Source organism: Grammomys surdaster, unplaced genomic scaffold (genome assembly GCF_004785775.1).
Source record: "Grammomys surdaster isolate TR1022 unplaced genomic scaffold, NIH_TR_1.0 98, whole genome shotgun sequence".
In the NCBI taxonomy this organism is placed as follows: domain Eukaryota; kingdom Metazoa; phylum Chordata; class Mammalia; order Rodentia; family Muridae; genus Grammomys; species Grammomys surdaster.
The window spans coordinates 9,826,658-9,840,420 of record NW_021604577.1 but is presented as its reverse complement, the minus strand read 5'-3'; the positions used below and the strand labels follow the sequence as shown (position 1 = coordinate 9,840,420).

Sequence of the window (13,763 nt, the reverse complement as noted above, 5' to 3'; positions counted from 1 at the left end):
CTTTGCTTTCTTCTGGTTCACTCCTTGTACCTGTTCTTAGGTAATGTTATGAGAGGTCCAGATAATGTAGTGTGGAGGCCGCTTACGTCAGCCCAGCGAAAACAGCTGCGGAGCAGTTGGGGTATATCGGGAGATGAGTGTATGTTGTGTAATTGATTATTGCTTTTTCTCCATTCCTTCTTTAAAGTTAAACGCTTCTTTAAAAGCCTTGGAAGGAGAACGAAATCAAATTTATACCCAGTTATCCGAAGTGGATCAAATGAAAGAAGACCTTACAGGTAAGGTTCTTCTCAGTGAGTATCTCTCTTGAAGAGAATGGACGGCTTCTGAGTGTTTCTGTTCTTAGTAAATACACTTCAGCCTCTTATACTTACAAAGTGACTTTTACAGCATGTAAGACCTTGGGTCACGGTGTTTACAAAGTAACTTTTACAGCGTGTAAGACCGTGGGTCACAGTGTGTCTTCGTCAGTGTTTGATTGCTGTGCAAGGGACACCACGAACACAGCAACTCTTTTAAAGGAAAGCATTTAGTTGGGGCTGGCTTAGAGTTCAGTGTTTAATTTATTGTGATCATGGTTGGAAGCATGGCAGTACACAGGTAGACACGGTGCTGGAGAAAGCCAAGAATTCTACTTGCGGATTGTCAGGCAACAGGAAGAGACCGAGACAGTGGGACTGGCTTGAACATTTGAAACCTCAAAGACCCCCCTCAGTGACACACTGCCTTCAACAAGGCCACACCTCCTAATAGTGCCACTCTGTATGGGCTTGTGGGCCTGTGGGGGCCATTTTCATTTAAACCACTACATAGTGTTATGTGTTTGGTATAGTTTTAGTTGTTAAAAAGTATCAAATTGATTCCGGGACAGCCAGGGCTACACAAAGAAACTGTGTTGAACGCCCCTCTAATGTTAATTGAACATTTTTATTTATGATTCTTTTTTTAATTGTGAATTGATCTTCAGTAGTGGAACTAGTATGGTCTGTTACTTTATACACACACACACACACACACACACACACACTTTATTAGCATGTGTAGGAATACTATAAGTCATATCTTATTTTGTTAAAGAGTTCAGTTTTTTATATCTGAAAAGAATGGTCATCGAATGTCTGCCCTGGTTAACTCTGAATATAGGGTCACAGGCAGCGTTTTATTTTATTTCTTCTAATCTGCATTTTCTTTCTTTTTACTTTCGAAACATGTCTTTTTCAATCCAGTTGCATGTGTGTAAATAATGCAGCACCAGCCAAGTTTCTGCTTACGGAGCTTTGCGTTTCCTGCCTGGTCTCTCCCTGCATGTTTCTCACTATAGACCAGTGATTGCTGACAAGAGCCCCTTTACTGCTTACATAGCTGAAAACAAACAAATCAGAAACAAACAAAAACTCCCACCCAATGAGGACAAGGAAGACATTCCCAGCATTTACTCAGCCATTGCTACAGCTGCCCAGAGCTTCTCTCTTTAGTTCTCAGCTTATTCTTCCTGTCTTACACAGAGCAGTCAGAGCTGTTTGAATATGGACCAATGCTCTATACGAGACTAGGTCACTGCGAGGCCAGCGCCAGTGTACTCTTGTTCCTTTACAACCATCAGGACCTGCCCATCGAGGTCTGATGAGGAAGGGACAGGATGCGTCCTTGGGTCCTTGTCTGAATTTCAGCTTTTTGTTTTGTTTTTTTCGAGACAAGGTTTCTCTGTATAGCCCTGGCTGTCCTGGAACTCACTCTGTAGACCAGGCTGGCCTCTGCCTCCCAAGTGCTGGGATTAAAGGCGTGTGCCACCACTGCCTGCGAATTTCAGCTTTTCTAAATGAGTAAAATGTATAAAAAGATTGAACCACTGAATATAAAAATTGTTACAAAATTATCATTGCTCTATACAGTGATTATAGTAGTTGCATTTTTATTAGACCTGAAAAATGGTAGTCTAACTTTTTTTTAAAAAGCTGCTATCATTAGCAAAGACTAGTAGTACTAAGAGCCTGGAAGGTCCATGTAGGAGTGAGCACTATGTTCTCGGGGCCCCTGCCCTGTAGTGTATTTTACCATATTTGTGCCTTAGTCGGGAGTGCCACTGTAGCAAGGGACCCATTCACCAGTCATCCCATTGTTTCTTGCAGTCCATTGGCCAGTAGAGACCTGTGTCTGTGTATAATGTTCCTCTTAATCTAACTACTCAATGTATCAGAAAAACTTTCACTAATTGATATTTTGTTGTGTATGAACATTTCTCTCTAATCATCTTTCTCCCAAATCATTTACAACAATCTTTCTTTTGGAGTTGATGTTTCTATGTAACCCCAGGCTGTCTTGAAGTCCTGACCCTTCTCTCGAGCCTCCCATTTGATGGGGTGTATATAGGCTCATGACTGCCATGCCTAGCCTGTACAGTAGCCTCATAAGATGAAATATGTGGGCTGGTGGGACAGCTCAGTGGGTAAAGCCCTCTCTGCTGAGCCTGAGGACCTGAGTTCAGTTCCCAGTGGAAGGAGGGAACTGATCACTGACCTCTGCTAGTCGCCCTCCAGTCTCTGACTCCTTGACCATGCAGGCATGTCCCCCACCTCCCCACCACAGTAATTATTTTTAAAATTTTAAGTAAAATAAAGTATGAGACAAATGAGCTAGAGTAGATAAAAATAAAAGAATTTGTGTTGTTTTGTAAGGTTTCTTTGGTATTTGATTCAGTTACAGTAGAGAGAATACTCAACATTGATTTCTTTCCTAATTGACTGCTTTTGGAATTGGCTGACAGCATAGATGGACATAATTTTTTTATTTCTGGTATAGATGTTTTTTCTGATATAGATATAAAAATTCTCAGAAAAACATATACAGGAAAGCGTGAATTGTTTCTTTCTGAGAATTTTTATATGTACCATTTACTATTAATGTATTTACATAAACTTTTTTTTGGTATGTATGTTTAATTAACTGATGTTTAAGAATAATTACATACCATTGCATTTAATTACAGACTTTTCCGTGCTTGCTCCAGTCTTGAACCCGCCCTTTGGTGGCCTAGTCCATTTCACACACGTTTTGGGAGGTGATCTTAGAGGAGATTAGAGCTGAGGTTCTCATCGTGGTCCCCTAATGTTAGAGATGTTCAGAGTTGAAGTCATTATATTGAAAAAGTAGCGGTGTGCTGGTTTATACAGGATCTATAGTTACTCTGGCTTGTTCCTTTTCATTTTTGCATGTGTTCTTGTATATCTGTATTTATGCACATGTGCGTATGGAGAACAAAGGTGACGTACAGTGTTTTCTTCTGCTGCTTTCCACCTTGTTTGTTGAAGAAAGGGTCTGTCCCCGACCCTGGAGCTTGCTAATTTATCTAGAACAGCCGACCAGTGGGCCCCAGGGATCCTGCTTTGCCTCCTAGCACAGTCATAAGGCTCACAGGCTTATTTTGCTACCCTGCTTTTATGTGGGTGCTTGGGATCTGAACTCTGGTTCTCTTGCTCCTGTGGCCAGTACTGGACTATCTGCCATCCCCCATTCCCGCGGTCATTCTTTTCGGTGGCTTAGCTGTTGAAATAAAGTTCAAGTCGTTGTTATTCTTTCCAGTCTGGATCTTGTTTGAGACATTGTCTCATGAAACTGGAAATGAGCATTTGTTATCAGCTAGCTCGAGGCACAGCACGTGTAAAATTGTGGCTTACATAGTAGGGCGGGTGTTTGTGGTGCTGGTAATTGCACACACCGAGGCATTGTACATTCCAGGCACGTGCTCTGCCACTCTGCTGTCTCCACCAGCATGAACTTGAGTGTAACTGAGGAGATGTTTTCATTAGATTATAACAGATATACAGCACATGAAATAGAGAGTGCTGAGCGGAAATGCTTGCCTCTGAAACTCTCATCCTCATAGCCTTCCTTTAGAAGCTACTACCTTTCAGACTCAGAATCAAATGCTAGAATTAGAATGCTGAAGATTTTTGAGATCTTCATACTAATAGTATTAACTATTTAAAATAGTGTGTGTAGCATCTCAGTTAAATAATGAAAAGCAGTTTGGCAGAGAAAACATCCTGCCGGTTTTCTATTGTTGCTGGAGGAAGTTTGGTTTGTCATTATTTTTTAGTAATTGTCTACAGCCGTATCACCTGGGGGAATGTCCAATCTTGTCTGTTTTTAATAGGTTCTATTTTTATGAAATTCCTTTAGCTTTGTTCCTTTATGACTTTTCAATAATTTCTTTAGAGCATATCAAAAATCTTGAGTCTATACAAGCATCTTTGCAGTCGGAAAAGACACAGTTTGAAAGTGAGAGCCAGAAACTTCAGCAGAAACTGAAAGTAATAACTGAGCTGTACCAAGAAAACGAAATGAAGCTTCACAGGTAAGAAGTGCTGGGTGAGTCTGTAGAATGGCTAGTGAATGGCTTTAGAGTAATGGTTCCAAGCCTTCTAGTGCTGTGACCTGAATATAGTTCCCATGTTGTGCCGATCCCAACCCTCAGATCATTCTGTTCCTACTTCAGAACTCTAATTTTGCTACTGTTACGAATTATAATGTAAGTCTCTGATGTGTGGCCCCCAAAGGGAGAGCCACATGTTGAAAACTGCTGCTCTAAAGTAAGTCTTCTGTATTCATGGCGTGAAAGCTTAGGACTGTTGGAAGTTACCAGCTATATAGCACTATTCACTTGTAAGAATCTTATTTCATCTTGAAACAAGTTTTTCTTCGTGGAAGAAAGTATAAATGATGCTTGAATTTCCAAGCTATCTCACAGAAATCTTCCTTAATGTCTAGTAAACAGTTATCAGATTATTGCCTTAAACTAACACTGATAAGTGGGCTCAGGAAATCTGAGCGATCTCTTTAGATGGAACTGCCCGATGTCTGTAAACTGATTCCTTTCTCCTGTACAAATTAGTCTTGCTCAGTGCCCCTGTCCTAGTTAATAAATGACAATGTCATCTGCCTTGTGTTGAAGGCAGCTGCTCAAGTCATCCTAACGTGCCCCCTTGTATCCCACACTCTTCTCGACAGCCTTGGTATGATCGCGTTTCCCCTCTGCTCTCTGGTTAAAGCGCCATTAGCAGTAGTTGGCTTGTCCCAGTGGCCTCATGAAGGTCATCTTTACACCATAACTTCCTGTGCTGTCTTTTCTCTGTGATCACAGAAGAACTGAGAACCTGAATTGTCGTCCTTGGACTCCCCTAAGTACATTTAAACAGATGAATGCAAAACTTCATCTTGCTGATCAGTGCCTGCTGTGACTAGCCTTCTGGCTATCTCTGTAGCTTATTCTGTTTCCCTTTTCTTTGCTGCTCTCTGTGGACATTGGCTTTCTTGAGTTTTGGTGTGTCAAGCACATCTGGATCTTTTAAGGTCTTTTATGCCTGCTTCTTTTGCCTTCAGTGATGAGTGTTCCCCATCTGTGTGTGTATGGTTTGATCCTTTGTTTTATTTGGGTCTAGGTTCAGCTGTTATCTTTAAATGCCTCCTTGGCTGCCCTAACTAAAACAATAGCTGAACATCAAGTGTGTCCTCCACCTGCTAATAAATTTTAAGTTCTGTGAGAAGTGCCATATTTTTGTATATATGGAAAATTTTAGGTTTCCTGTCAATATGTGTCACACATACAGATACCTATTCTCAGTGCGCTTACCTATTGATGTTAGGCTGTCCTTACGCATAATGATGCCCAGATGGAGGGGAGAGAGAAGACCCTTGAGGTACTGATCTGGAGACTGCAGATTTTCAAGTAGAAATTATAGCATAGTTTTTTTTCACTATGAAACCTAGCAGACTTTCATTTCCCTTTAGGAAGTTAATGAAAGCAGGAAGTCCTTATCCTGCATTCGTTCTGGATGTAAAGTTGGTCTGGTTGATAAAATCTGTTTGTAACCTTAAGAAGCCTGTTCCTACAGAGCTTTTGCGGCCTTTCATGGATGTGCTGCGGATTTGAGTTTCCCAGTGTGAGCACTCCCAGTTGAGGGCAAGCACAGCAACTACTTTCAGTTCTCAGTCTATAAGCAAGTACCCCTCTTGCAGTTACTGAGTGCCATAGCGTTTCAGAGCCAGTTATCTGGTGACTTAACTGGTCACATAGACCCAGGCATATGCTTGAGTGCTGTTAAGTGTTCCTGATGTTAAGAGGGCCACGGTGGATTCTGTGCAGAAAATACCGCGTATCAGATAAATTTTTTTTGGGCATAACTTACAGTGCTGTTGTCTGTGAGTTTAATGTTAGGAAATCTACAGTATATATAAAACGAGGTCTTTTATTTTGTGACACTGTTTCATGTGACGACATGCTGGCTTGACCTTGGTATAGTCAACAATGACCTTCAACTTCTGATCTTCCTGCTTCCACTCCCAAGTGCATAGATTACAGGTGTTTGCCATCACTGTAGTTTTTATTCATTTATTTCCTTAGAATGTATTATTTTAAATTATGCACGTGTGTGGGTCTGTGCACATGAGCACTGGTGCCTGGGGCGGAAGTGTTAGCTTCCCCCTGGAACTATAGATACACACAGTTATGAGCCACTAGGCGTGGGTTCTGGAAACTGAACTCAGATCCTCTGCAGGAACAGTGTGTGCTCTTTCTTAACTTGCTGACTATCTCTCTAGCCTGTAAATAGTTACTCCTATTTTCTGTGTATGTGTGAGTTCCTACATGTCTGTCTATGTGGCACATGTGTGCCTGGTGCCCTCCAAGGGCAGACAATGGCATTGAGTTCCTTGAAACTAGAGTTACAGATGTTCGTGAGCCGCCATGTGGGTGCTGGGAGCATCCTGGACCTCTACAAGGGCAGTGAGTGTTCTTAAGCACCGAGCCAGCTCTCCAGCCCCTGGCAAGTTTTAAATAAAGTATGAATACATAAGGCAAAGTTGTGTATTGTTTAGTTGGTAAGTTTTGTGACGAGGTTAACAGAGCAGTAAGCTTGCATTATCCCCTTGGAAAGCGGCCCCAGTGTTCGCTAATTAACAGTTTATGGTCACTTAGAATAGAATGAGCTCTGGTAATAAAAATCCATGCTCTGTATTTGGAAAGTAGTAGAGAATATTAATGCTCTGTTGAGATATGACTGCTGGATGTTGGTTACTCCCATTCACTTTCAACCCCTGTACCACACTCATTCACACGGACCTGTCAGTCATTGGTCAAGAAAATGCCCCCAGGCTTGGCTACAGCGCAGTCTCCTGGAAGTATCTTCTCAACTGAGGTTCCTTTTCCCAAATGTCTATCGTTTGTGAGAAGCTAACAAAAAACTAACTAGCACAACTTTTTGTATCCCCAAATATTATATATTCTGTTCTGAAGATGCTCACTGCTCAAATTGAATCCCGCCACTGGTTCCTCAAGAAGAGGAAGTTGGTAGCACCGTTAGAGTGCTAGCTTTGATTCTTGCCTGTATAGGGTATAATATCGGCTCAGTAATTGTCTAGATTTCCTTTTTTAGATTCAGATTACAATACACAGGCCCTTCTTGCATGTGACCTTTGCAGTACTGTATGGAAATTGCTTTGTGGGCCACATCAGTTCTGATGTGATTTTCTTGATATTTTCCATGACTTTCATGTGCTTCTTGTATTTTTAAAGTTAATATCGGGAAGAAGTGAGATAGTAGAACCTAGGAGTTTGGTGCACTGCTTTAAATACGTGACTCTTTAAAGTTCCACCAGTGGGAATTACTTTCACGATACCATTTTCCACTTGAAGGCTGTATTACTTTTCTGTTGCTGTGATAAAACACCATGACGGAAAAAGCTAAACAAAACACAGCAGAAAACCAAACCCCAGAGTCCTGTGCTCAAGGCAGCTGGAGGAAGGGAGAGCCTGCAGTGGTGAGGGGACATGGAAGCTGAGAGATCATGCCCAAAGCTTGAAGAAGACAGAAGACTGAGTAGAGATCGGCTATGTGCTCCCAAGGCTTGCCCCCAGTGACTGTCACGTGACACATAATGACATGTCAGTCAGTTATGAATTATAGATTAGATGACACTTTTATGATACTGCCACCCACTGATTGTTAGCCATCTCGGGTTGTGTAAGTACACTCTGATGTCCACAGAGTAAGGCAATGGCTTCTTGGTGCATTTTCAGAGATCTGTTGATGCATAGTATACGACTGTATTAGGTTCTCTGGACTGCACTCTCCTTTTTGTGTCACAGGAAAAAGAGTCCCTTCTTTTCGGGTGTTCCTTATTCTATTAGCATAATCATAAGGCCTAGAACCAAGTCCCTTGTTCTAACTACCAATTTAAAAAAAAATGGGGGCAGGTATGATTGCACAGACCTTTAATCCTAGCCCCCAGGAAGCAGAGACAGGCCGATCTTTGTGAATTAAGAAGCCAGCCTGGCCGGGCAGTGGTGGCACATGCCTTTAATCCCAGCACTTGGCAGGCAGAGGCAGGCAGATTTCTGAGTTCGAGACCAGCCTGGTCTACAGAGCAAGTTCCAGGACAGCCAGGGCTACATTGTGAGACCTTGTCTTTAAAAACAAACAACAACAAGAAAAAAAAAGCCATAGTTTATTAGCTGTTAGCTTCTTATTAACAAACATAATGCTTTATTACAGGAAATCTTGATAAATGGTACATACTCATGAGTTTTTATTAATATTTACATTGGATAAGACACTGGAGACTATTAATAGCAGTAGCACTGTAATGAGCAAAATATGATGGTGGTCTTTAATGCTAAATTTTATGTCAGAAATACACAGGCCCTTTTGCTGATGACCTTTGCAGTTGTGTATGGCAGTTGCTTTGTGGGATGTATCAATTCTAGTGTGATTTTAAAAATGTAGTTGGTTAGATATATTATTATTACTACATTAAAAGAAATAAAGTACTCTTTGTTTTTTAAATTATTTTATTTACATACCAGCCACGGCCCTCTCTCCACTCTCCCCTCCCATAGTTCATCTCATCCCTCCTTCCCGTTCTAGATGAAATCATCCATTTCATCTAGATTTTCCAGTTTTGTTGAGCATAGGCTTTAGTAGTAGGATCTGATGATATTTTTTGAATTTCCTCAGTTTCTGTTGTTATGCCTCCCTTTTCACTTCTGGTTTTGTTAATTTGAATACTGTCTCTGTGCCCTTTACTTAGTTTGGCTAAGAGTTTATCTATCTTGTTGATTTTCTCAAAGAATCAGCTCTTGGTTTTGTTGATTCTTTGTATCATTCTCTTTGTTTCAGACTGGTTGATTTCAGCCTTGAGTTTGACTATTTCTGGCTTTCTACTCCTCTTGGGTGTGCTTGCTTCTCTCTATTGTAGAGCTTTCAGGTGTGCTGTTAGGTTGCTTGTATGAGATCTCTCCAGTTTCTTTATGAAGGTTCTTAGTGCTGTGAATTTTCTTCTTAACACTGCTTTCATTGTGTTCCATAAGTTTGGGTATGTTGTGTCTTCATTTTCATTGAATTTTATAAAGTCTTTGATTTCTTTATTTCTTCCCTGACCAAGCTATCATTGAGTAGAGAGTTACTCACTCTCCGTGAGTATGTAGGCTTTCTGTTGTTTTTGTTGTTATCAGACTCTAGCCTTAGTTCATGGTGATCAGATAGGATGCATGGGATTATTCCAATCTTCTTGTATCTGTTGAGGCTTGTTTTATGTCTGATTATATGGCCAGTTTTGGAGAAGGTTCCATGAGGTTCTGAGAATAAGGTATATTCTCTTGTTTTGGGGTTAAATGTTATGTAGATATCTGTTAAATCCATTTGGTTTATCTCTTCTGGTAGTTTCACTGTGTCTCTGTTTAGTTTCTGTTTTGATGACCTGTCTATTGCTGAGAACGGGGTATTGAAGTCTCCTACTAGTAATGTGTGAGGTTCAATGTGTGTTTTGTGCTTTAGTAAAATTTCTATTACGAATGTGGTTGCCCTTGCATTTAGGGCATAGATGTTCGGAATTAGACTTCCTCTTGGTAGTTTTTTTCTTTGATGAATATGAAGTATCCTTCCCCATCTCGTTTGATAACTTTTGGTTGTACTCTTTGTTTTAAGGAAATTAACAGTAGAAGAAAATTACCGATTAGAGAAAGAAGAAAAACTTTCCAAAGTAGACGAGAAAATCAGCCATGCAGCTGAGGAGCTGGAGACCTGCAGGTATGAGGCACACATTCTTGTTGGGGAAGTCAGTGGCAGGAAGCAGTAACTAAAGTGATGGTGCGTGCGTGCGTGCGTGCGTGCGTGTGTGTGTGTGTGTGTGTGTGTGTTTGAGACAGGGTTTCTCTGTGTAGACCAGGCTGGCCTCGAACTCCAGAGATTGGCCTTTCCTGCCTCCCGAGTGCTGGTGCTATATTCATGCAGCAGCAGCAGCAGTGAAATGGCTTATATTTTTATTTCATTACTTTTCATTGAGATTTATTTGTATTTTGCAGATATTCAGGAAATATAAGGAGGGAAAATTTGCTTTTCAGGGATTTGATACTTAAGTCTCACATTGAATAGAGACATTTTATGTCAATGTCAAAAGGTTTGTAAATAGTTATTAATGCTGAGTGTGATGGCATACACACATTATCCTGTTCTGCAAACCTGGCACCTGGGAGTGGAACAGAATGGTCACAATGGTGCCAAGGATCTCGAAGAAGAGCTGGAGAGATCAAGGTCAACCTTGGCTAAATAGTGGGTTTGAAGCCAGTTTGGCCTACATGAGACTCTGTCTTGCAGAAGGAAAATGCAGAGAGCGGTTAATTCAAGCTCAAATGGCTTTGTTCAAACTGGGAAGTATGTACACAGACTAACATTCAGTAAGTGTGCCATGAAACAAGCCAGTCACACTTGGCCTCTGGACAAGTGCTTAGCTATAGTCTTTGGTTCAGTCTTCAGTGGATCTAAGGAAATAGTAGAAGGTCTGTCAGAAAGAGGCAAGCAAAGTGGCGCTCTGGATCATAGTGGGACTTCTCTTTACTCTGGGAAGAGTAACTTTGCATTTTGTCTAACAGAGAAATTTCCTTTGTTTCATAAAGGCAGTAAGTCATATTTTGCCTTCTAAGAGTTCTCCTGGGACTTCTGCTAAGTTTGCAGACATCTGAGTTAATCTCTCAGGATTTTATGTCTTGAAAATGAAAACCTGAGGGCCAGGATGGTGGCATGTGCCTGGGACCCCAGCACTTGGGATGAAGAGAGAGGAAATTATAAGTTTGCTCAAGGCCAGGCTAGGATAGATGGTGAGACCTTGTTTGTTGTGTAAATCCTTGTGTTTTATACACCCAAGCAGTGGTACTCATAAGGCTTAATTGAGGTTTACTAAGGCAGGAAACCTACTTTGGTGGTGGCATATGTCTTTGATCCCAGCTCTCAGGAGGCAGAAGCAATTGAGTCTCTGAGTTTGAGGCCAGCCTCCCCAGCGGTACTGCTACCCCTGTTTATACTATTGTAGTCATGTGCTCTCATTTCTTACTATATGTCAGCACGGTGGAGTAATTACTTGTTCCTCATAGGCAGCGTGCCAAGGATCTCGAAGAAGAGCTGGAGAGAACAATTCATTCTTACCAGGGGCAGGTATGTGTATGACTTGAGTTGTGTACACAATTAAAACAGTGTGACTCTAGAACTGACACAGGACTGTAGCTTCTTTTCCTCCTGAGGAGTTCAAGAGCCTGTGATATAGTTCCAGGGAGCTAAAGATCTGAAGTTACAAACCTTTTTTCCTCTCTTTGGGAATGAGGATTATGTTGTCCAAATAAATGTCTGTCACCTTTGCAGCCCCATGCTGGGCTGGGCTCCTTATCTGCTCCTTGGGAACTCAAGTTATCCATCACATGTGGTTTGTTGGCAATACGAAAACTTCCGTTTAGCTTTTGCTTAAGAGTTCAGTATGGTAGATCATGTGTCTGCATGAAAAGCGTGTATTCAGATACTTGAACTGCTTTTTCAGAGACGTCGGGGCAGCTTGAGTTTACAGCTTGTGCACTAAATTTTAGTGTTGGGAATGAATTTTTTTTTCTTTAAAATTCTTTTAATAACTTTATTTTTTAGGTTATTTCTCATGAAAAAAAAGCACATGATAATTGGGTAAGTTTTAAGTCCTCCTAAAACCCTTTGCCAAATTCCTTTCAGAAAATTTACTAGTCATTTTAGATGAGGGAAAAATACAGACAGTATTTAAAACAAATAATCACTTCCTATTAATTTTATTAATTTTACCAGTGATGAAAGTAGCATTAGAGACCAGAGGATGTGCTGAGAAGTGATTATCTTTTATTTTTTACTTTATTTGTACTTTTCTTTCTGAATGTACTTAGTAATACAATCACATCAATTTTAAATTCCTTTTAATGGAATCCCTGGGGCCGGAGCGATGGCTCAGCAGTTTAGAGCACTGCTGCTCTTCCAGAGACCTGACCCGCAGTTGGTTCTGAGCATGCTGGCCGGCTCACACTCCTTGTAGTGCTAGCTGCAGGTGATTCGATGCCCTCTTCTGTTCCCTTGGTACCCCTCCACGCACATGCGTGCACACACAGCAAAAGCAGAGCAAAAGCAGATCATAATAACTAGTAATTCCACCTATGTCACATTCAACCACAATCCTCACACACATAAAACTAAATGAAATTTAAGAGCTAATGTTGTTATTGGTATAATCATTTTTTGTTCAAAATTTGATTTTATGATCACATATTGGAAAATAATTTACACAAAAATCTTTGTTGATAGTACTAAAATATATTTAAGCTTTGTTTTCTGTGAGTGTTTAGTTTGTTCACTGGCTAACGCCAATTCTAATGTATGTTTCACAGTTTTAAGTGAAAACAAAATCGCAAGTAGAGTTTCCCTTATTCGTAAATGGTTGATGGTTGTAGATCATTAGCTTTTTTTCTACCTTTGTATGGTAAGCCACTTTTTGCATTCGATCCACTTAATGTTTTATATATTCTGTAGCTAAACTGTAGAGTCCATAGAATGGCTGAAAAGCATATAGAACCCCATATATTTACCCTTTGTTAATATATATACTACCAACACGCACGCACGCACGCACGCACGCACGCATGCGCACAAACAGTATTTAAGTAGTATTTGTACATTGTTCTATACTTAATAGATGTGCAGGATGCACTGAGTGTATTTAGTTATTAGAAACATGACCTCTGTTGGCATGCTGTGAAACTGTAGTTTCCCAAAATTATGAACATAATAACCATGTGTTTCCATTGACTTTTCCCTAAGCTTGTCTGCCAGCATGCCTCTTAGGATTGGATATGTACATCATCAAATAATTCAGGGCCTGATTTTTATCTAAATAGCAACATTCATTAACAAGTACCTCTTAGACTCCAGGTTCATGCTTTTGGCTGGCATGAAACTAATTCCCCTTTTGAATTAATTCCCTAAATTTAAAATGTTTGGCGTTGAGTCTAATAGATACAGATTCATATCTGTTTCCAGTTATGATATTGTATGCTATCATGCAGATATTTAGGTTGCTCTTGCATTTAAGTTAATTTAAATATATTTTCACGAGTTTTTTTTTTTTTTTTTCTTCAAGCTGGCTGCTCGAACTCTGGAAAGAAATCTCAATGATCTAAGAAAAGAAAATGCCCACAACAGACAGAAGTAAGTGTCTCTGTGGGAGGACTCTAAAAGCTGGGAGTACTTTCTGCATGTATAACATCTGTATAAAAAGGAATGAAAAATTGTAGCTCCCATAGAATCTTATACAAAATATCTAGCTAGTTTTACTAGGTGGGAAGTTTTACTTATTTATTTGTTTGTTTATTTGAAATACTTTTTTAGGCTACTACAGTGGCACTTTAAAGAAGCTTTTACAAGGTACACTGT

General features: G+C 40.3%; 1 protein-coding gene across 14 annotated transcripts in view; it reads left to right on the top strand.

Moving 5' to 3' along the window:
- Positions 1 to 13,763, top strand: part of Mia2 (MIA SH3 domain ER export factor 2) — a 93,673-nt gene that overhangs the window by 63,092 nt on the left and 16,818 nt on the right. For all 14 annotated transcript variants that reach the window (XM_028781696.1, XM_028781737.1, XM_028781723.1 and 11 more), the window contains 6 exons: positions 188 to 278; positions 4,216 to 4,354; positions 9,981 to 10,082; positions 11,423 to 11,483; positions 11,961 to 11,996; positions 13,471 to 13,538. In XM_028781696.1, the coding sequence (XP_028637529.1) occupies positions 188 to 278; positions 4,216 to 4,354; positions 9,981 to 10,082; positions 11,423 to 11,483; positions 11,961 to 11,996; positions 13,471 to 13,538 (497 nt within the window). The remainder of the gene's footprint in view (positions 1 to 187; positions 279 to 4,215; positions 4,355 to 9,980; positions 10,083 to 11,422; positions 11,484 to 11,960; positions 11,997 to 13,470; positions 13,539 to 13,763) is intronic.